Below are 22,349 nucleotides of genomic sequence, written 5' to 3'. Positions count from 1 at the left end.
GTTTGTTAGATCTTGACTTGAAAAATTTCATGACCGTTTTAATTTTTTTTTTCTAAAAACGGTCAAGGAAAAATTTTTTTTTATTTCTTTAAAAATCAAGGAGATTTTGATGGAAATCATCTTTAGAATGAATATTTATTCAATTTTAGCTTTGAAATCCATCAAAAGTTTGTTAGATCTTGACTTGAAAAATTTCATGACCGTTTTAATTTTTTTTTCGAAAAACGGTCAAGGAAAAAAAATTTTTTTTTATTTCTTTAAAAATCAAGGAGATTTTGATGGAAATCATCTTTAGAATGAATATTTATTCAATTTTAGCTTTGAAATCCATCAAAAGTTTGTTAGATCTTGACTTGAAAAATTTCATGACCGTTTTAATTTTTTTTTCGAAAAACGGTCAAGGAAAAAAAATTTTTTTTTATTTCTTTAAAAATCAAGGAGATTTTGATGGAAATCATCTTTAGAATGAATATTTATTCAATTTTAGCTTTGAAATCCAACAAAAGTTGAATAAAATGTTAATTTCATAAAAATTTTCAATAAAATTCAATATTAACATTTAATTAACTCCAACTCATAAAACTTACATTTTTCATAAAAACCTTCGGAATAAAAAATTTTCTAAAATTAAAAGACGTTAATTTTTCTTTTTGTTTGATACTCTGATCAATCAAAGTTTTTTTTTATTATTTTTCATTTTTAAATTATTATTCAATAATAATTATTCATTTTTTTTTGTTTATTCAATTGATTCGAAGACAAAAAGATAAGCATATGTTTGTTTTAATATATAATTTTTTTTGTCAACTTTTACACAATCTTTTCTTTTCTCTTGTCGCGATTGATAATTCGACTGCTGTCGATTCATTTTTTCATATAAATAATAATAATAATTATAATTATAATAATTTTTAAGGACAGCAGAAGTTTTTTTTTTTTTTTTTGAAGAATTTTTCTTTTATTTTTAATCTGCAGGTGCAACATATTGGATCGATTTTTAATTCATTTAATATTTTTTTGATGATGATGGTAATTTTATTCTCGTATTTTTCTCAAAAATAAATCCAATGTGCAAAAGTTTATCAGTTTTTTGTTTTGTTTAGTGTGAGTGTGTATTCTAAGTATTTAATTTTTTTTGTTTGAACAAGATCTTTGTCGCTATTTTTATTTTTTTGCTGGTTTTTTGAATTTGTTTGTAGTATATAATGTAGTAATAATATTATGTTAAATGAAATGTGATAATGAAAAATCGTATTGTTTGAAATTTGAACGAATTTTTTGAAAGATGATGACGAACGACAAGCCGATGATGAATAATTTGCTTAATTATCGCCCCACCAGTCTGGGCCTCCGCTGGAATTGTTTGTAGAGGAGTAATTTCCGCCATAGTTGCCGCCAGAATTTCCATTGCGATTACTATATGAATAGTAGTCGTTGCTTCCGCCGCCTGTTTTGGAAAAAATATTGTTAAAAAAGAATTTTTTTGAAAAAAAAAAGTTAAAATTTTACCATAATTGGATCCCATATTTCTGCCATTGCGTGACGAATTGCGGTTATCGCTGTTGCCTCCGCGTTGATTTTGAGTACGGTAATCGCGTGAGTTGAAAGAGTTGCCTCCGTAACGACGTTGCCCGCCTGGGCGTCTTCCGCCGCCATGCGAACGTTCCTGCGAATGCATTTCTTCCAAGAACGACGGGAGTTCTTGCTTCGTCTCGACCAACAATTCAACCAAGTCGGCGCAAATGTTGCGATTCTTCTCGTTGAAGAAACTCGTGGCAACGCCCAAATTTCCCATGCGTCCTGTACGCCCGATACGATGCACATATTCCTCAATGTCCGATGGCAGATCAAAGTTGATAACATTCTTCACGTGCGGAATGTCTAAACCACGAGCAGCAACAGCAGTAGCTACCAAAATGGGACACACGCCGGAACGGAAGCATTTCAGAGCTTCTTCGCGTTCCTTTTGCGTACGATCGCCATGGATACTTGTTACGGGATGCTTGTATTGGTACAAATATTCCTCGAGAGCGTCAGCGCCTTTCTTGGTTTCGACGAAAATGAGTGTGAGACTGTCGGCGCCATATTCCTGCCCGCCATCCTTGAAGGGACTCAACAAATCCAACAAGTAGGAGCGTTTTTCGTGCTCATTTACCCACAAAACGGTCTGCGTGATGTTCTCCGATGTGGATCCGACACGTCCTACTGCCAAGAAAATGTAGTTATGCAAGAAATCGCTCGCCAGTTCTTGAATTGCCTTCGGGAAAGTAGCTGAGAACATGAGAGTTTGACGTTCTCCGGTCGGCGGCATGTTATTTGCTTCGACAATGCGACGAATTTGCGGCTCGAAACCCATATCCAACATACGATCTGCCTCATCCAACACCAAAAACTGAATGTTATCCAAGCCAACTTTGCCCCGAGTGATCATATCCTCGAGACGTCCTGGCGTAGCGACGATCAAGTGACATCCGCGATCGAGTTCGCGCATTTGTTCGGTAGTGTTGTTGCCGCCGTACAAGACAGCAGGGCGCATTCGAGAGCGATACGAGAATTTCTTTGCTTCTTCGAAAATTTGTGTGGCAAGTTCGCGCGTCGGCGCCAACACAAGCCCAAGCGGATATTGCTTGCGACGATTGTAGGGACGATCGTTCGGTGGATTGCTCTGCACACCGCGCTCGTACATCTGATTGAGAATCGGCACGAGAAACGCCGCCGTCTTGCCAGATCCAGTCTGGGCGCATGCCATCAAATCGCGACCATTGATGATAATCGGTATCGCGTACTTTTGTACGGGCGTCGGTTTGTCATAGCGTGCCAAGTTTATGTTGTTGCGGATAATTTCTGTCAGCTTGACATCCTCGAAGCTATTGATGTGTGCCGGGACATTTGTGCCCGTCGCTTCCACGGGAATATCTTCGTACTTGCTAAAGTTAATACCGGTGTTTGTTGTACCGAAGAGCTCCTGCTCGAGACGATCATCGCGTGCCAGGGGAATGGTGTAGTCGATATCGCGTCGTTCATTCCAACGTCCTCCCATTTGGGGTTCTTGGCGATCGCTGGGCTCCTGCCAACGATTGTTCGTACGTTGCGGCGGTCCATTGTCGCGATTCTGGAAATCACGGTTGCCGCCTCTGTTGTTCGACCAATTTTCGCCGCCGCCGCCGCCTCGTCTATTGTAGTTGTCGCCGTTCTGATAATTTCCTCCGTCGTCGTTGCGTCGTCCTCGATTTCCGTAGTTTCCGTAACCGCCGCGATCGTTGTTGCCACGATCAAACTTGCCGCGATTTCCGCCGCCGCCGCCGTTGTAATCTCTCGAATCGTTATTGCGATAATCCCGATTGTAGCGATTGTTTTCGCGATTATTTTGATGCTGCGGAGGAGGCCCGTTCTCGGCGCGACCTGCAGCTTCCTCAGAATCGGCGCTTTGTTCACCGCGAGACGAATTGTTGTTTCCACCACTTCCTCGTAAATGCGGGGGAATATATACAGCAGATCCAGGTGCACTTGGATTTTTAGCTTCCTTACTATCGTTTACATCTAGAACGGCAAACTAGAAAGAAAAAAAAAGAAATTAACACACACTCATTGTCGAAATATCTATGCCATCGCGAGATTAGGTCATTGACACAATCTGACGAAATTCCGCAAGAACTGTAAAATTTTTCCCCCAAACCCCGTAATTTCTCAATGCCATGCAATTACCAAACTCCAAACGAACGCGAATCGTCATCACATCGTAGATGACGACGAAAATGGGTTTCAAGAATAAAATTAGAGTAACCACCATTCTTGACGTGCGCTACGTACGTTGTGTAATAGCACTACAGAAATGACGGCCATTTGTATTTTACAGTTCGCGACACGCGTTCTCGCAATCCCCCAGATCAGATTCGTCAGGCCATTCGCCATGCCCGGAAGGATACTTACTCGCTGTTCTAGAAACTCATTTTGGGAATCAGATTTGTACATAGTACTTTACGATGCGACAAGGCTTCTTTTTTTCCTCTCTTCTGCTCGAGCAAAATTACGTGTGTGTGTGTATGGAGCTATGTATAGAGCGTTTCCTTTGTGTGTGCTGATTTTTTGTTTTAACGAAAACTGACGTTTTTCCAGTTTATTCACTGCAATTTTTAGCTATGCGCGTGCTAGAAGCAATGTTTTATCACAAGGATACAGTTTCTTCAACTAAAATGTTGTTTAAACACTTTTTTTCTGCAAAATTAATTGTCCGTAATTATTTGACTGTACAAGACAGTGGGTTGTCTGAAATTGATCAGGTATTTGGTATTTCGGAATTTTTTTGAGGTATTTATATGAAGTATTTGAATGAAATTCCATTGGAATTTATGTAAGCAGTAAGCAGATTTTATCAATTTTTCGAATTTTTGAAGGATTTTTAGTAGAAAAGCTTTGAAATAATTGAAAAAATTTATTAAGAATGAAATTTTACACAAAAAAATTCAATTTTTACAAGAAATCGAGTTTTAAGAAAAAGAGGGCGGAGCGAAAGAACAAAACGCTGTGATTGGTTGATTTCTAAAACTTAAAAATTTTGATCTAAAACTTTGAATTTTGTTATAAAATCTTAAAGTTTCTATATAAGATCTTCTAATTTTGATATAAAGTATTAATGTTTTGTGAAAAATCTTTAAATTTTGAATCTAAACTTTTAAATTTTCATCTAAAATCGTACGATCTTAAAATTTTAGATCTAACCTCTAATTTTTGAGCCTTATGATTGATAAAAAAAAAATAAAAATTAAATCAGTTTAAATTTTTATAAATTTTTCATAACCTTACTATGAGAATTTTGTTCAAGAAACGAATAAAAAGTCATAAAAAATTGAGTGAATTCAATAATTTTATTTGTCTTAATTTCTAAAGAAAAATGATTTTCGATTTTTAGCTGTACAAGTGATTTGAGACTTTTGTTCATGGACTGAGCATTTCACTGAGATGTTTAAAGGTCTTTCGATTAGTTTTTAAGGCACACACCAACTTTACTTTTCGATTGCGATTTTTTTGGGCCTCTTTTGTCTCATTTTCTTTTTTTGTTGTCTTCTGAGAGTTGGAAAAGTGGAAAAATTCTAAGCTGCTCTAATTTCATTAAATTTGGCTTTTTTTCTCGCTAAATAGTTGGAATCTACTTTTTGGTAAAATTTGTAAAAAATAATAAAAAAAAATATAAAAAATTTTTTGTAGAAGACTTGATTTATTTTTTAGATTTTTTTTAAAAGATACAGAAAAAAATAAAATAAAATCTTTTTATAAAATAAAATTAAGGTCAAAAAAATGATAAAACTTAAAAATAAATTTTCTAAAAATAAACGGACGGAAACAATCTTCTTCGCAAGTATCTTGGTGGATGCTGATAAGAATGAGATTCGTGTTAAAAATTAAAATAAAAAAATTTAAGTCATCGAAAATTTGTACGGATTACTTGAAAATTATTTACACAGTTGAAAAAACGTCAAATAAATGCCTTGCTATAAACTAATTTTTCTCTTAATTCTAGATAAAATGATGTAGAAAATGAACAAAACTATTCCCTACGATTAGATAAAACGTTAAAATTTTATCGAAAACAATCATTTTTTTTTTCGTTCTCATCATAACTTTGCGGTTTCTGCTCTTTTTTCAATAAAAAAGATTATTGCATGTCTTTTCTTCCTTCTTTTTGTGTGATAAAACTAATAAATTTAGATGAACCATTCTTTTCGTTTTGACACTTGATGTCCCGTAGTGGCATGTAAGACGGCATCATCTTGATCCATGGCATCGTCAGCTCCCTTATCTTCCTGCGTAAGGTATTCGCCCTTGTGTCGTGCCAACAAACGTCCAATTAGTAACAGCACGAGCACGAGAAGTAAGAAAATTATTGCTAAGACACCTTTTTTAATGAGAAAAAATTAAATTAAAAAATTTTTCAAAGAGAAATTTTGACGAAAAACTCACTTCCTAATACTGCTGAGCTAATAGGACGATAACGATTTAACTTATCTTCATCTACTTCTGGCGGAGGACGAGTTTCCAACTCGATTGGCGGATGAGTAACGGGCTCTACGCCACAGAAATCTTCTGTTAAGGAAGCTAAAAGACAAATTTTCATTAAAAAATGATTTTTTCACGATAAAAAATTAAAATTCTTACATCCATAGGACTTGACATTATCAGGAGGATTCTCTTGGAACAGTAATTTCAATGGATAGATGTCATCAAACTCGACTCTCGATACACAACCGACGAAACCATCATTCATGGACTCATTTTTACCAATATACATGTACTGAATGTTGTTAAATTGGGCATCAGCTGAGTCTTTTATGTCAAAATGCCATTCAACAGGGTCCAAATTGTCAATCTAAAATAAAATTTGTTCATTATTTGATGATTTTTTCAAGAAAATTATCAAAAATTACCTTAACAACGACTGTTGATCCCGAATTTTTGCGACTAAAGTGCATATCGTGATACTGCCCGAGTCCGAAATGTCGTTGCGGATAAATCAATTCCTGTCTTTCGAAGCCAAAATCGAATACGATACGCAAATTACCGGAATTGGAAACCATAATTGTGAGATATTCGCCTGAGATGTTCGATGAAAAGCCGAGCAAGAAACCTTTTTGATTCGTTGTCGTGAAACCAACGCGAATACTTTCGGCGATGGTCGAACGCCACGATCCCAAGAAGTCGTATTTGATCATGGAGCTTGAACGTAAATTGACGCCAATTTCGTCAGCGCAAATTGGTCCCTTGAAGGAACTCCAACGACAATCGCACGAAAATCCGTCATATCGTTCGAAGCATGTTCCGTTATTCAAGCATGGCGACGAGTCGCAACGACCAATGCAATCTGTGGAAACGCCATATAAGCCACGTTCAGCGTAACTCTTCAAATCTGTCATCACTCCGTTGAGTAAAAGAGCTCGAATGCATCCGACATATCCATCGCGGTAATCAACAGTTGCTCCGATAACGAGATCTGAGGTTAAATGTAACGCTCTTACGGGACCTGGAGGTTCACGAACTTCAGCTCTTAATGCTCCATCAACTACCAAACGAGCTTCTTTACGATTTCGTTCGACACTCACTGAATGCCATTTATTATCGTTCAAATGGTAGCTCGTTTCGACATTCACTCCTAAGGGTCCCGAACCCGCCTGATATTGGAATTGTAATTTTTTGCCGCCAATTATGCTCAATTTTATATAATCCGTTGGTCCTTTCGAGTGGAAAATCACGGCATTTTCTACCGTTGTACGGAATTCCAGATAAATATCTCCCGAATGACCCATATCGAAAGTAGGCAAATTGATTGTCGCATCGGTGATTCGGAATGTCACGACATTGTTGAACAAATCATCTCCTTCGCAAATTAACGGACCCAAAGTATAACGTCCCTTTCGCTCATCCAAAGGTGTGCCCGTGTCACCGAATCGCAATGCACGAACCGGCAAAAATTCCTTTTCACGAATACTGCCGCTGTCTTCTTGCCATTCCAAGCTGCCCGAATCGCAGTTACACCATTTTGAGGGGTCCGAGCATGAACCTAAGATGCCACATTCGCATTTACGTGAACCCGGAAGAGCTCCTGCCCAGTAATCCATCGGTTGGTTGTGACGTGATACCCAATAGGAATAAGGGCGGAAGGAAAGTTCATCAGCTAAAATGAAAAAAATCAAGTTTTTTGCGTTGAATAGAGGAAAACTGAATAAAAAACTTACATGGAGAGTTGAATAAACGAGAAGCTTTGCAGGCATATGACAAACTTTGCCAACACGATTGTGATCGATTTAATAAGGCTTCAATTTGAGGTAGATCGGCTTCGTAAATAATCTTTTGTTCGAAAGATCCGGGTTCTTGGAATCCATCAACGGTTGTCGTATGATCCGAACTGTGACTTAAAACTGTAACAACTCGTCCATCAGCTGAAAAAATATTTTTTTTAAAAAAATGTTAAATTAGCAAATTTTTGAAAAAAAATTCAAGCATTTTTAAAATAAAAAAATATTTTCTTTGATTTTTTAATTTTTTTTCCTTGAAATTTAAAATTATAATTTAAGGTTCAATTTGAGATAATTCAAAGTAAAAAAAAATATATTTTAAAATTTTTTAACAAAAATATTTTAAAATTTTTAAAAAAAATATTTTAATATTTTTAAAAAATTATAAAATATTTTTTTATTTTATAATTTTTTAAAAATTTATTTTTCAAAAATTAGTTTATAATTTTTTTAAAATTTATATTTCAAAAATTATTTTAAATTTTTTAGAAAAAATTTAAAATTATAAAATTATTTTAAAACTTTTTAAAAATTATTTTAAAACTTTGTTAAAATTATTTTAAAATTTTTTAAAAATCATTTGAAATTAAAAAAAAAAAATTTTAAATATTTTCAATTTGAATTGAACCTTAAATTATTTTTTTTTAAATTTCAAGAAAAAAAAAATTAAAAAAATCCAAGAAAATTTTTTTTTTGAAAATTGAATAATATTTTCTAATTTTAAAAATTCTTTCAATTTTAAACAATTTTTAATAAATTTAGTATCAAAATCCAAAAGAAAAACTTACCATAAAATTCACAAGTAACAGGGAATGGATTTAATGGACCACTGCCATCAACGTCGATCATCACATTTGCTCTCTGGTTCACAGATTGAACATTTTTGTACGCCTGGCACGACAATGGATTCAAAGCTAAAACATAAAAATACGAAAAATTTAATAAAAAATCGATTTCCAACGAGAAATTTCATTCTTACAAGTATGACACACAGCACCAGCATATCCCGTATTCGAGCAATCGCAGAAGAACTCCAACGAATTTTGCTTGCAAATGCCATTATGTTTGCACGGGTTCGGATTACAACGATCTGTCATGTGACACGCATCAAAAACAACTTCATTTTTGCAACAAAACTCTTCCTCCTTCCAATCTGTGGGCAGTTTATAATTTCCATCGACAGTTATCATGCGCATACATCCAACAAAACCATCTTTGGACTTTCCGCCGGCGATGTAATACCAACTTCCGGTGAAAATGTTGATCAATTTGGTCGTTCTCATGGGTCTCTGGTCAATATCGAGCACCAAATTGTTCTTGCCGACTGTCAAAACGAGCGAATGCCATCTGCCATCGTTGAATTTCTCGTCGTAATTGTCCAAAATTGTCGGCGTTGGTTGATCATTCGTCTTAATTTCGACTTTGACGTTGCCATCTTCGAGATAGAGCTTGACATAGGCGTTGTTCGTTGATGTAAAGTCATGATGCAACATCACACCGCGTTCTTCATAGGTACGGAAGTAAAAAGAGACATTCATGGTTCGCATGCCTTCGTATCCCTTGAGACGCGCGTAAGAAGCACGCGTTAAAAATGTCACGGGAATGATTGGAGGCTCAGGACACGTGTAAAAAGTATTAACACGCTCAAATCGCAAATGTTCCCCTTCTTCAAAGGCAACTCTGAGATGTCGAATGAAGTTTGTCGAGTTCAGGTACAAGTTTTCAAAGCATCCTGTGAAGTTTTGTTGAACAATTAACCCTTCTTGCACATTTGGAACGCCGCCAATGTAGAACTAAAACGAAAAAAATCACTCAAAACCATGAAAAATGTCTCAACAAACATCAACTTACCCCACGATTCAAGTTCAATCGGTCAAATTCCCCTTTGACACGTCCCTGCACAACCACCCGATCAACGGAAAAGATGATATCGCGACGATTCCGTGACACAATGACATCGTGCCAGATGTTATCGTCGAGCAAGCTGCCAACCTGAAGTGTTGTCGGGATGTTTGAACCCAAATTGACATTCAACACGAGGCGATTTTCCTTCAGTTGGATGGCAATGTAGTCGCCTTGCGTGCCACGCGAGTACAAAAGAACGCCATTAGGGTTTGTGGTTTTGAATCTGAAGCGAATTGTTTCGCGAGCTGCCGATATTGGGTCACGCAACAAATCAAGACGCACCAATGAGGAGCCGTTAAAGTATAAATTGTCGCTGTCTGTAATGAAAAAAATTAAAATTCATCAAAAAATTGTCCTTAAAAAGGGATTTTTGATGAGAAAAACTTACCATAATTACATCCATACAATTCCGTTCGTAGAGAAATTCGATCGCGCCATCTTGTTGGATTGATTCTGACCCATTGGGCGATAATTGGGACCTCAAAGACGTTCACTTTGACAGTATCGCCATCAGTATTTCCTTTGAAAAGCTGTTTTTCCAACAAAATTTTCATTAAAATTTAATCAGGTAATTTTTTTTTGTTGAAAAAAGGATTTTTTCCATGAAAAATCTCCTTTTGACATGTTATTGGGTTAAAAAAAATTCAAATCTAATCAAAAAAATATTTTTTATAGCCTTCCCTGTGCTCTTAAGCCTAAAATGTTAGCAAATTGTCGTACCTGAACCTCGCCCATAACGTCGGTATACGAACGCCACATTTCCCCATCGTCGGAATACTGAACGATGTATTCCGTAACGCATTCGTGCGTTCTTGCGCGACCTGCAGTTGCGATTTTTCGAATTTTCTTTCGACCGCCCAGATCGAACGTCAAAAAGTGATAGTACGTGTTCTCAACGGGCGTCCATGCAGATCGACCTTTGTGCATTTTTGGGTTAGTTGTGAAGTATTTTTGTACAAAGAAAGTCCAAAGCGGCATGGGAAAAAAGAGAAAACCGTTCACCATTATTAATTTTCTTCATGTTAAGTTCGTTCAAAGAACTTTTTCTATATGGATTAAAAGGTTAATATGTTATTCTAACTACGAAAAAACTACTCAAGCAACTAAATTTCTACAAAAAAATGCTCTACGGATGCAATTAGTGACAAGATTTGGTCAGTTTCGGATTAGTGACGGGAAATTTCTAATGCTTTGTTATGTGTTTCCGTTTCCATTCCAGAAAATTTCCACTTTTCCATGAGAATTTTTTCAGTTTTTTACCTTAATATTGCCACCCGGCTCTTTGTAATCCGCAAAATCGAGTCCATTGTAGCCGTAACTGAGCGAAAACTCAGTTACGTGCTCGCCACTGAAAGGTCGCCCTTGCACATCGATACTCGTGATATTGTGCACGGCTCCCAAATCAATAATCAATTGTTGTTCAAAATCGGAATTTTTAGCTGTCCAAGCATTGCCACCTTTTTTTGTCAAAATATAAAAAATATGCAAAATACAAAATCATAAGAAAAATCGGTGAAAAAAAATTCTACAAAAAAAAAATCTCCCTTTCAAAAATCATATTAAATTCTCATTTCACAAAACAAAGCTATCAATATCTACAAAGCTAGCAGGAACAAACAACATAAAAGTGCAACAAAAACAACGATCACATAAATTAAATGTTTATTTAGTAATTTTACACCCTTCGATCCGTATGGCAAATAAAATAAAATATAAACAATATATGAACCTGCCATCTCATTACTTTTCATGATATTTATTACTTTTCGAACAACTGTCGTTTTTTCTGAGGAAACTCTTACATATTACTTTTCTGGGTTACTAAAACATATATGTGATATGATCTTTTTTCTCCGTTGTTTGCTCAATAATTTAATCGTCATTAGCTAATAAAAAACAATTTCACGTAATGCACAGGTGTTTATGCACCCACGATGATTGTTTGAATAAAAAAAAGGAATATCGATTGGTTTCCTTTAATGTTTGGTCAGGAGAGAAAAAAAAATTCAGGATAATTTTTTTCTTTGTCAAAGTTGATAAGTTCATATCGAAAGCAATAAAAAGTTGTTGATTAATTCAACAGAATTTTTGATATTTTTCATTAAATTAACAAGGATAGAAAAAAATATTAAATGCCTCATGGGTCTTTATGAAGGAAATAATGTGAGCGCATTTTGAGAGAATTAGAATTGAATGAATAAAAATTTTCAATCCAATAGGATTCTAATAAGTTTTTGATAATTATTATTGAGCTTAAGTTAAATTTGCTTTTAATTGTATAAATTTTATCTTGTCTTCGTAAATTTCATCAGTTTCGTATTTCAGGAGTTATACTTCCTTCTTTACTCAGGTCTTTTGTTAATTGTAATTTTATATGCGCTTTTGTTCTAAGTTTAAGTATGTCTTTATAGTTTTTAACTACTTTTTGATTAAATTTTTCGATCTCATCATCCAAAAAAAAAAACAATTTTGGAGCTTGTTGCAATTAGCGATGAAATTCGTGAAACTCTGAAACTCTTCTTCGATGTTTCGGATAGATTGATAGTTTTGGTTATACTGCATGGTCTGCCATCGACGATATTTCGTTTTTTTAAATTTCGTAATAGTGTTAAAGTTCCTTTGGAAGTAAACGTGGGTATGTGTCATGAAGCCAGAATTTTTTCATTTTAATCAACTTGTTCCAAATACATTCTTGCAAATAGTGATGTCTCACATCAATGTGTTTTGATTTTCGAGTTTTGCTATTTTGGTCGATGAACCGTTGTTGTCTTCAAACTAGCTGATTGTCAACTCGGGATCGAGTTCGAGGTCTTCAAGGACCTTGATGGTTCAAATCATAGAGAAAGGTAGCTCATTACAGTTTGACTTATTCAGTTACTATTGAATGTCTGATTTGATTCGCGGAATGATAACACAAATTAATTTGACTTATAATGAACTTTGATACTCTGATCTGTTTGCTTTTATCAAGTACAAAGTAGCTTTTCATCCTATAGTTCATTTTAGAAATAAGGCTTAAATTTTCTAAGTTATGCATTTGATACTTTTTCAATGATTGTTGTTCCTATTAAAATATTCTTCATAATTTAAAGTCCTATAAAATATATTATGGGTACAAATTTTTAGAATTTCAGTAATAAAGAAGTTGTAACAGCAACAGACAGACATCCCAAATCCTCTGAAAACTCATTATTTGTAAAAATGTATCAAAAAAACCACCCCAAAAGTGCATTCAACTATAACAGGAAGAATTTATCAGTAAATTCGACCTGTTCCGTGACCAAAAATGTATCAGCAGCAAAAAAAACATCAAATCGAATAAATTATATCAGTAAGTAACGGCAACATTTAACAAAAATGAAAAAAGACTAAATTAATTGATGAATTTTTCCTTGCCATATCATTTCGGTTTTATTCATTTCCGATAAATATCATGCAACTTACGCACCATTAAACGCTTCACCGATCACCAACGAGCCATCATGTTAAAGCGCACTACCGTTTGATATTCAGAGGGGTTTGTAAAAAATTCGATGAAAATTTCAAATTTTCCAGATATTCTCAAATCAAGAGTTTAATTTTCTTTTTATGACTCCCTCAGGGAATCACACGACGACTCGACACGGAAAAAATAACACGATGCACTTTTAACAGACTCTTAATGTAAAAATCTCAACCGATATCGGTTACAACTCTAATGAATTTAATTTTCGTTCGCATGTGTGAGGATTCAACCATTCAACAGTCACTCAAAGATATAATAAAAACAAGGAACAAGGGAAATAATTTTATAAATAGGGGCGACAAAAAACTCAATAGAACATCAACAATGTTTATGTAATAATAAATGCATTTCACTCTGTTGCAGATTATTCTGTTATTTTTTTTTGTTGGTCTAGTTCTCGAATGCGACCGTTTTAAATGGAATACGGCATGCAGTTGAAGCAAAACAAAAGAAGAATCCCTACTAATATTTACTGTATCAACAATAAATTGATGTTATTGGCATTGATTGGAACAATATTCGTGTATGTATTTTTATATTTTTTTTTTTTTGGAATATTGCTTTATTAGCTTTGTTATTTACATTGGCAGACAGTTTAGATTATCAATCGGCAGATCTTGATTGGGATGTTTGACAACTTTTGCATGTTTTTTTGTTTGTGTCGGAGATTTCAACAAAATTCTGTAAAAAGGGAGACATTTAGAGCGAGAAAAGGCGTTATGTTTGCCACTTTCGGGATTAAGAGCTCTTGTTAACAAAAAAAACAAGACAATAAAAGGAGGAAATTGGCTCAATTTATGGTAAGTTTTGACTTTTTTGATAAAAATCTTCTGAATTCTAACCAAAAAAATTTTTTTAGATAATTTTTTTGTAAATTTTAACCAAAAAGAAGTCGAAGTTTATAAGATTAAAAAAAAATTTCAACACCAAGAGATCAAAATTAACTCATAAAATGCTTCATTACCTGAAATTCGATCACTTGCCATCCCTTTTCCACATCCCGGATTACTTAATAACGTATTCGCAAACAAGCCCGCATTAACTTTAACAAGTTAAACAAGTTCACCAGACATTATGGCAATCATCAGATAGATCTGCGTGCTCTCGATTATTGTTTAAAGTGTCGTCCCCTTCCCATTTTTTATATTTTTTTTATCCTTTGATAAACAATCTTAATGCAAAAAACGCAAACTAACTAAACAAACAAGGGAAGGGAAGAATTTCTAAACATTTTTTTTTTGCTTTTAGATTTTATGACGAACATCGGAAGGAAGGAAGCTTCTGTCATGCAAAAGTCGATGCATGAGACAATCCATTTTTTTTTTCAAGCAGTGATGGATCATTTAAGGCCCTTATCATCAAAATCACGATAAAAATTATTTCAATTAATTCAAACCAAGCATAAATTTATTGAATTAACAATTTTTGTGTCAACGAAATCCCGAAAATGTCAAATCCGGCACTGTCTGTCATTTGCATGCGTTACTCGTAAAAAAAACATTTAATTATGTCGACTTTAAGTGCGTTTAAGCGACGACCGTTAACTCGACAATATTCATAAAAAGGGGCGCTCCAGCATGCAATCATGAAATGAAAGAACACAATTGATGCAAAATTCATTCAAATGAATGAAAAAAAAAAATATTAATTCATGTATGAAATGCAGACTCATGTTAAGTCCCGAAAATGCGATTAACATGTGGATGAATATTATTGAACACACAAAGGTCATTCGTGCTCAACATAGGTCGTTTCCCTTTTTCCTTCTTTGACAACTTTCGAAAAAAGTTTACTTTGAAATAGTTTTTCACGGGACTCTAAAGTGTGCGTGTTGTGCCAAGTTGTGCCTGTTACGTGAAATTCTCGCATCGCATGGAAATGGCTGATAACTTAAAAAGTAATGACAATGAAGGAAAATCATATTTCCAGTGCCGAAACGCGGGTAAATTATTGCAAATCGTCACTTTTTTTTTACCATATTTTTGTAATTTATTTATTTAGTCAATAATTTGTGCCCCAGTTTTTTATTGTCTTTTATATTCCTTTGCTAAAATAGCTTTACAATAGTCAATATCGTGTTCCAGTAACGGCGAGGAATGCTCCATAAGCTCATTGAATGTCAAAATTTGGAATTTTTGAGGCACATTGGGAGATTTTGGATGTTTTAATGCTACAGCAACGATATGATCGTCATCCAAGAGAGATTCTTCGAACAGGAAATTCGTCTCAGGAATGTTGTTTACATCGAGACACGTGCTTGTGATGACTTTTTCCGCATTTAAAGGCTCTTTCGTGGTAAAACTTATTTTTTGTAGGTCAATTGTGATTCCAACGCCAATATTTTTGACATAACTTTCTTTCAAGCACCAATGTCGCATGAAATTTTTCACCTTTTCTCGCTTCTCTGAGGGATTTTTAATTGCTTCCCATTCATTACTGGAGAAATTTCGTGTCATAATGCGAAAAAACTCGTCGAGCGACTTTCCTCCGGTATACTCGATTTTCATAACATCCACTCCAATGGCAGTTTTTGTATCGGAATTGCCAATTCCCGCAAGTACTGAATACGATCCTTGATGCGAAACGTTAAAATCCACATTTCCTTGTGCAAAATAAGGCTTCCCATTGGAATCACGCTCGAACTTGATACTGCTGTAAGGTGTATTGGTTGTTTCGTGCACAAATTTTCGCATTAGCAGACGACCAATTAGCGAGGCATCAAAGTCATCTCGGAACACAAACTTGGCTAAACGGGTTTTTTCTTCGGCCTGGATGCAAGATGTGGCTTTCAGGAGGTCCTCGAGGGACGGGCGAAACGTTTTCAAGTTGAATGCCCATCGGATCTGGTCTTTGCTCGACATTAAAAGTGATTTCATGCGGAGCTGCGTGACGAGGCGTCGTTTGTTTTGGTTTTTTTGATGGACTTTGACAGTTCAATAACGGCGAGAGAGTGTAACGATTTGATGCTTAACGACGATTAACGACGGTTTTCGTGGAATTTACGGGATTTTAATTAAAAACTGGATGGAAATCTCGGAAAATGTACTTCATTAGCATAAATGACGACAGATGTTTGTCGTCATCGTTTGTTTTTACGCTTTTCTTGGCGTAATCGCTTATTATTATTATTACGAAAGATGATGACAATATTTATGGCGGTCCAAAAATAGAACGAATCAAAAGATATTCAATGACATAATGAATAAAAGTGAAAATCTGACATGAAATATATTGTGAGGAGCCTCAATTGTTGATTTTTAAATCATTTTTTGAACAAAAAATTCCAAATTTGAATAAAAATGCTAATTTTCCATTCCAACCAAGGTCGTTATCGCCTCTCGAGACATCGTGTAGCCACGAAAAATGTTATTTCTTGCCAAAAATTGCAAGTTCAATGCACTTCAATGCCATTTGTGGCGCACTGACACCAAAAGTGCATTCACCGCATGCACAAAAATCGCTCGTCTTTGAACTACAAACGTTTTTAGTGCTCATAAATTGGCCGGTAACGCAATTAAAGTTGAATAATTCTACATAGAACTCTTATCAATGGAGTGCCATCCCATATATTGATGATGAATAATTAGCAGAATGTGTTCATTGACTCAATTTCACGCATCATTGGCTTCCAACTGGATACGAAAAATAGTTTTGCAAGCAGCTGAAACGTGTTTTTCACGAATTAAAGCGTGATGAGTCGTCGGAGGGGTGATATTTTTTCCGTTTTGAAGAGTTTGATGAATTGACACCTCTCGTAAATCGAATATAAAAAACAGGATAACCGCATTTTTTGTTCAACAAAAGGCAAACAAAACAACACATTAATCAAAGAATAAAAAGGGAGCAAAATTTCTAATAAAAAAAACGAAATCTAAAAACGAAGCAACTAAAAAACACACAAAATGCGTCGAATTAAGACAAAAGATGCATCAACTTACCGTTCAAGCGAGCATTTTCGGGGCCCCGTTCACGCAGCGATGACGTCGCCGTGAGCACAGCTTTGTGCAGCAAGGGTTCTCCGCATTGGTATTCTTGGTAATCATCTTCTAGGTCACTCCAGTAATCTGTGAAATGGAAAAAAATTGGTTTAAATTGCAATCCAGGTGAATCAAAGGTGCAGGAAAGAGGATTAAATGGCATTTTTAATGGGATTACGATGCAATTTTATTGCGGATATGGATTATTTTTCAGTTTTGAGTAAGAAAAGAGAGACACGATGGAGACAAAGGAAGTTTTCTAGTTCTTGTTGTCGTTTAGATAATCCTATTAGATATTTCTTTTTAGGGCGGCATGACAGTGTTGGCGATGAGATGACACATTTTAACACATTTTTCAGTTGCAAAAGATTTTTGATGCGATTTTGGATTAATTTTTGATTTTTTTAAGGTGCACTGTTGACAATTTTTTTTAATTCTTTAATTTTTTTAATGAATTTTAATTTTTTGAGGTAAGAATTTAACTAAATTTATGAAAAAATTAAAATTTTAATTTATTTTTTAATTTTTAGGTCCCTTAATTTTATAAATCCTTGAAAAAATCACAAAATTTCAAAAATTTATTTCAATTAATCCAAACCAAGCATATAAATTAAGCAAATTATTCATTTTTTTCTTCAAATCTGTTGAATTTTATGACAAAAACACACAGAATTGATGATTTTTGTGGCATTTTTAATAATTATTAGTCTAATTTGCTCAACAATGTTAAAAATTTAATTTTTTTTGATGATCGAACATTCAATTTTAATTATTTCTAATAAGAATTTTTTATTAATTCACGTTAATTTTTCACAAAATTCATTGAAATTCACTTTTTATTGCACTTTTTCACCTGTAAATCAACTTTTCCGATATTTCATAACGAAAATTGTCACTTTTTATGATTATTTTTCCCCGAGATGTGTGATTCATTCACATATCCACACACAAAAAATTTTTATCAACAATTCTCATTCACAGAAAAAAATACACCTCAACGTCTTCCGTAGCGAGGCAATTAGTAGTTTACAACTACATTCACATATTTTTAGTCTCTGTCTCACTTAACGTTTCTTACACACCCAGTTTTTCCAACCCTTTTAAATCACATCAAAAATCTTTTGCCAAAATCCGCGTTTGCCATGATTGCCGGCTTTGCATGCCGAAAAATCGATAAAATCTTCCTTTTTGCCGCATTTTCCCGTGAAAACTCGGGATTCGTGTGTCGTTTGTTGCGTATTGTGATTTGCTTTGGGATGGGCACTTGTTACCACATTAGCACAGACGCGACTTATTTTTGCCGTATTTTACGTACCTGCGTTGGCAAAACGCGAACACGAGAGACACAGTAACACAAATAGGGAAAATTTTTGCATTATTTTGCGATTTTTGGCATTTGAAGTTGTTGTTTTTACAAGAAAATTAATAATTTTGGTTAGTTTTTCGCTGCTGCCGTTGATGACGATCCGAATGAATTGAGAGCAGAATGCGAACTGAGACAAAAACAAAAAGTGACAGCTCTCTCGCAACGTCGTTATTCTCTGTGATTAACGAAATTAACGACAACGGCATTTTTATTTGGTGATTTTTTGACATTTTTAGGAAAAATTTAAAATTTTCATCCAAGAAAAGGTAAAAAATCTCGTCGAGATCTACACTTCATGGAAGAACTTTTTGGAAAATTTCATGAAAATTGCTCGTAAAATGTAAGTTTATCACTTTCATTCGTCTCAACGTTGAAAAATTTTGAATTAGCATGCGTGGCGATCTATTAACGTGACAACGAATGTGATTTCAAATTTAACGTTAAATATTTTTTTCGCGAATTTTCCTCATTTTTGGAAAATTTATAAGCTTTATTCAAATAAAAAGTTTAAGAACTTACCTTGACTTACGTTTTTAGCCAAAAATTTGATGTAAAATGATGAAAAAATTTCTCAAAAAGGCAATTTTCTGAAAATCTTGAATTAGCAAGTACGGCAATTTCTGAAAAAGTAAACGTCTGGTTATTTTTAGGGATTTTAAAGACCCAAAAGGATCAAGAAGGACAAATCACATCAATTTTGAAGAACTTTCAACAGGATTTGTTCAAAAAATCCACAAAAATCGAACCCCAAATTTTCAAAAATCTGGCAACACTACAGATATCCGTTAGATTTCGACAGATTGTCCGATCACAGTAAGCCTCCGGAAGGATTGTCAGTCATTTGTGAGCGATTTTACGACGTGACAAGACGTATTTGTGCCAAATCTCCGGAGAAAATGTCCCAAAACATATCATGGATCCATTGCAACATCTGCACACATCTCTTCAAGCACAAGGATCGTCGATTTTTCGTCTTGTCCTGCCAACCAAAGCATCTTCTCTGCCACATTTGTATGGGAAAGACGAGTAAGTTGCTTTGTTTACATCACAAATCGCCGATTTTTTACATTTTTCTCGCATTTCAGACCAAGGCAAGATGTGTCCGTTGTGCAAATCGAAGGCAACTTACATGGAAATCACAAATTCCATGAATCCCCATGCCAAGCAGTACTTCGACTATCAAGGTTGTCGCACAAATCAGCAGGAAATGAAGCGAATTCGTGACTTTCAGATGTACCAAATGAATCGCTTAGTCACTGCCACGAATGGTGTGCAAGTTAAACTCCGAAAAGCGAAGGAATACAAAGAACGCGTTGCTTCAGACTGGCAAAAGAAGACAGCAAAAACCAAAAAAGCCCGTGTTTATCGTCGACAATTGCAGGAACGCTTGAAAAATCGGATGAAATTCCTTCGTGACGCGAAAAAAGTCAAAAATATATCGCGTCATTCCACAAGTTCGGGTTACTCGTCGCAATCGATGGGCGACAAAAGCTCCGAAACGATGATTTTTAATGCGCCCGTCGATGATGTCTTTGAGAAACCCAAGAAAACGAGCAGTTTCTTCGGCGATAGCGCAGGAACGCCCCTCATAAATCGTCATTGCAAGGAGAAATTGTTCGGGGCGACACCGAAATTGAGTCCTAAGATACCATTCAGCTCACAAAAGGCGAGCACACCGAACGACAAGAGCCGCACAAAGGTTCTTACGCAGGAATTTTCCTTCCAAAGTACTCCGTCGACTATTTCTCGTCATCGTCGTTGAGTTGTTGTTCAATATTTGTTAATAATTTCCATTAAAATGACCCAAAATGACATTAAATGTCGAAATTTATTCAAAATTTGTTAAAAAATAAACAATTTCCATACTTTTCAATGATTTTTTTTATTAATCCTTATTAATATTGATATCCTTAGATGTAAAAACGTCACTAAACTGATAAATCTTACAAAATAACAACATGATTTAATAATTATAACCATACATAAATTAACATTTACAATAATAATTGATTGAATCGAGTTTTTTTTAGTTTTTTTAGGCAAAAAATTAACGTGGGAAGAGTGAAAGGTGACGGTATTTTGGCATTCACATTAAAAATTTAACTCAACTGTCCATAAATATTGCTTTTAAATCTATTTCTAGCATAAAAATCCCTTTTCTTATACAAAAATACTCTGTTCTCCTACATTTCATGGTCCTTTATTTCATTTTTTGTTTGATCACCTGCGTTCATCGTAATAAATATTTTTAGTAATATTTTTTTCTTTCTTTTAGAATTTCATTCATGGACGTTCTTCTGATTGGAAGACCTCAAAACTGTCCAACTGATTTATTTTTTAATATTTTTAACGAGTGGTTCTTACTTTTCTAACTTTTTTAGCATAAATTTAAGGATTAATGATTATTTAAAGAAAAAAATACGCTAATGATAGATAATATTAATAATAAAAAAATATCTTACAACAAAAAAAAAGAGTTACATTTTCTCATTTTTTTCAACACATTTTTTTTAACACCAATCCGCCATGTATGAAAAATTTTTGAAGAATGCTTGTTCGGCTTCAGTCAATTGGCGCGGCTCCTTTGGTGGTGTCAACTGCGGTTTTTCCGCAGTGAATTCCTCGTCAAAGTTGGAAACGTCTTCCATTGAGCGCTAAAATTTTGAAAATTTATTAATTTTTTGACAATTTTTGTGAAAATTTTGAAACTTACGATGGTTGGCACGAATGGAGGCTTCACTTTGCGTGACAATAAGTCGTTCCATACAATTTGACGGAAGAATGCTTGACGTTTGACATCTTCTGCATCACGTTCTGAGGATCCGAGACGACGTTCGGGGTTTTTACGAAGGAGCTAAAAGGTAAAAATTGTAATTTTTAATTTTTTTTAATAATTTTTTTTGATGAAAACTTACCCTTCTCATGATCGCAATAGCTTCTAATGACAAATAGCGCGGATATCGTACTTCATCGTTGACAATCGAGTCAAATACTTCTTCTTCATCGTCGCCGGGGAAGGGACTCTGTATAAAAAAACAAAGTTAAAAATAATTTTTTTAAAAAATTTTAAAATTTTTACCTCTCCAACCAACATTTCGAAGATAAGAACTCCTAATCCCCACCAATCGACGGCTCTCGTGTAAGAAGTTTCTGTTAAAACTTCGGGCGCTAAAAATTCAGGCGTTCCGCAGAATGTTCCTGTACGATCGCCAAATCCCATGCCTTCTTTGCACAACCCAAAGTCGGCAATTTTCACGTAACCTATGAAATTTTTGCTTTAAAATCGGTCTTTTTGCAGTAAAATTCAACTTACCTTCAGTGTCGAGCAGTAAATTGTCAAGTTTCAAGTCACGATAGATAATTTTGTTCTCATGCAAGTATTGGAGACCTAAAACAACGCATGCGGCATAAAAGACGGCACGTGGCTCGCTAAAGACATCTGTGTGAATGTGCATCATTAGATCACCGCCGGCTGCGTATTCCATGACAAAACAAACGTGTTGCTGTTTAATTAAAGAAAAAATTGTTAAAGTTAGATTTTTAACAGAAAATAGTTAAAAATTATTTTTTAGACATTTTTTTTAAGAAAAAATTAATTAAAAAAAAAATTTAAAGAAAAATAATTAAAAAATTTATTTTTTAGGGAAAAAAATAAAAAAAAAAATATCTAATTAAATTAAATTAATTAATTTAAACAAAATTGTAAAGAAAAATAGTGATTAAAAAAAATAAGTTTAAAATTTTATTTTTTAAAGAAATTTGTTTTAAAATTATTTTTTGAATCGAAATATTTATTTTTTACGAAAAAT

The 22,349-nt window shown here is 34.4% G+C and overlaps 5 protein-coding genes across 10 annotated transcripts in view; 1 reads left to right on the top strand and 4 right to left on the bottom strand.

Moving 5' to 3' along the window:
- Positions 1–680: 680 nt before the first annotated feature.
- On the bottom strand, positions 681–4,252 carry LOC134832672 (ATP-dependent RNA helicase bel). The gene is made up of 3 exons (XM_063846780.1): positions 3,931–4,252; positions 1,510–3,553; positions 681–1,447 (listed from the first exon to the last, which is right to left on the bottom strand). The coding sequence occupies exons 1-3, from the start codon at positions 3,970–3,972 to the stop codon at positions 1,323–1,325; spliced, it is 2,211 nt and encodes a 736-aa protein (XP_063702850.1). The 5' UTR covers positions 3,973–4,252; the 3' UTR covers positions 681–1,322.
- Positions 4,253–4,877: 625 nt separating this feature from the next.
- On the bottom strand, positions 4,878–18,645 carry LOC134832634 (neurexin-4). 2 transcript variants are annotated; one of them, XM_063846724.1, is made up of 12 exons: positions 18,490–18,645; positions 17,136–17,261; positions 10,953–11,149; positions 10,081–10,222; positions 9,639–10,009; positions 8,767–9,580; positions 8,576–8,701; positions 7,728–7,931; positions 6,423–7,666; positions 6,154–6,364; positions 5,959–6,093; positions 4,878–5,893 (listed from the first exon to the last, which is right to left on the bottom strand). In XM_063846724.1, the coding sequence occupies exons 1-12, from the start codon at positions 18,548–18,550 to the stop codon at positions 5,703–5,705; spliced, it is 3,822 nt and encodes a 1,273-aa protein (XP_063702794.1). In that variant the 5' UTR covers positions 18,551–18,645; the 3' UTR covers positions 4,878–5,702. The 2 variants fall into 2 exon arrangements, with proteins under 2 accessions (XP_063702794.1, XP_063702795.1); XM_063846725.1 differs by lacking the exon at positions 10,953–11,149 and adding an exon at positions 10,413–10,609.
- Positions 15,006–16,115, bottom strand: LOC134832635 (L-aminoadipate-semialdehyde dehydrogenase-phosphopantetheinyl transferase). Its single transcript, XM_063846726.1, has one exon. It carries the CDS (start codon positions 16,071–16,073, stop codon positions 15,222–15,224), a length of 852 nt encoding a protein of 283 aa, XP_063702796.1. The 5' UTR covers positions 16,074–16,115; the 3' UTR covers positions 15,006–15,221.
- A 701-nt stretch (positions 18,646–19,346) lies between the features above and the next one.
- On the top strand, positions 19,347–20,428 carry LOC134832400 (RING finger protein vilya). The gene is made up of 2 exons (XM_063846412.1): positions 19,347–19,566; positions 19,626–20,428. Exons 1-2 carry the CDS (start codon positions 19,437–19,439, stop codon positions 20,300–20,302), a joined length of 807 nt encoding a protein of 268 aa, XP_063702482.1. The 5' UTR covers positions 19,347–19,436; the 3' UTR covers positions 20,303–20,428.
- Positions 20,429–20,605: 177 nt separating this feature from the next.
- LOC134832399 (serine/threonine-protein kinase N) overlaps positions 20,606–22,349 on the bottom strand; it is a 31,289-nt gene continuing 29,545 nt past the window's right edge. For all 5 annotated transcript variants that reach the window (XM_063846410.1, XM_063846407.1, XM_063846409.1 and 2 more), the window contains 5 exons: positions 21,854–22,043; positions 21,620–21,801; positions 21,456–21,563; positions 21,254–21,394; positions 20,606–21,194 (listed from right to left, as the gene is read on the bottom strand). In XM_063846410.1, coding sequence (XP_063702480.1) covers positions 21,051–21,194; positions 21,254–21,394; positions 21,456–21,563; positions 21,620–21,801; positions 21,854–22,043 — 765 coding nt within the window. In that variant the 3' untranslated portion in view covers positions 20,606–21,050. The remainder of the gene's footprint in view (positions 21,195–21,253; positions 21,395–21,455; positions 21,564–21,619; positions 21,802–21,853; positions 22,044–22,349) is intronic.

Source organism: Culicoides brevitarsis, chromosome 2 (genome assembly GCF_036172545.1).
Source record: "Culicoides brevitarsis isolate CSIRO-B50_1 chromosome 2, AGI_CSIRO_Cbre_v1, whole genome shotgun sequence".
NCBI classification, from domain to species: Eukaryota; Metazoa; Arthropoda; class Insecta; order Diptera; family Ceratopogonidae; genus Culicoides; species Culicoides brevitarsis.
The sequence above is the reverse complement of the archived record's forward strand: the minus strand, read 5'-3'. Positions and strand labels throughout refer to the sequence as shown.

Excerpts from the sequence above, each read along its gene's own strand:
- LOC134832672 (XM_063846780.1), bottom strand. The coding sequence starts at position 3,972 with ATGTACAAATCTGATTCCCAAAATGAGTTTCTAGAACAGCGA. Across the intron at positions 3,554-3,930 it reads ATGAGTTTCTAGAACAGCGA|TTTGCCGTTCTAGATGTAAA; the intron begins GTAAGTATCCTT and ends TTTTCTTTCTAG. Across the intron at positions 1,448-1,509 it reads AAATATGGGATCCAATTATG|GCGGCGGAAGCAACGACTAC; the intron begins GTAAAATTTTAA and ends TTTCCAAAACAG.
- LOC134832635 (XM_063846726.1), bottom strand. The coding sequence starts at position 16,073 with ATGAAATCACTTTTAATGTCGAGCAAAGACCAGATCCGATGGGCATTC.
- LOC134832634 (XM_063846724.1), bottom strand. The coding sequence starts at position 18,550 with ATGCAAAAATTTTCCCTATTTGTGTTACTGTGTCTCTCGTGTTCGCGT. Across the intron at positions 10,010-10,080 it reads ATTGTATGGATGTAATTATG|ACAGCGACAATTTATACTTT; the intron begins GTAAGTTTTTCT and ends TTTTCATTACAG. Across the intron at positions 5,894-5,958 it reads TAGCTCAGCAGTATTAGGAA|GTGTCTTAGCAATAATTTTC; the intron begins GTGAGTTTTTCG and ends TCATTAAAAAAG.
- LOC134832400 (XM_063846412.1), top strand. The coding sequence starts at position 19,437 with ATGTCCCAAAACATATCATGGATCCATTGCAACATCTGCACACATCTC. Across the intron at positions 19,567-19,625 it reads CATTTGTATGGGAAAGACGA|ACCAAGGCAAGATGTGTCCG; the intron begins GTAAGTTGCTTT and ends CTCGCATTTCAG.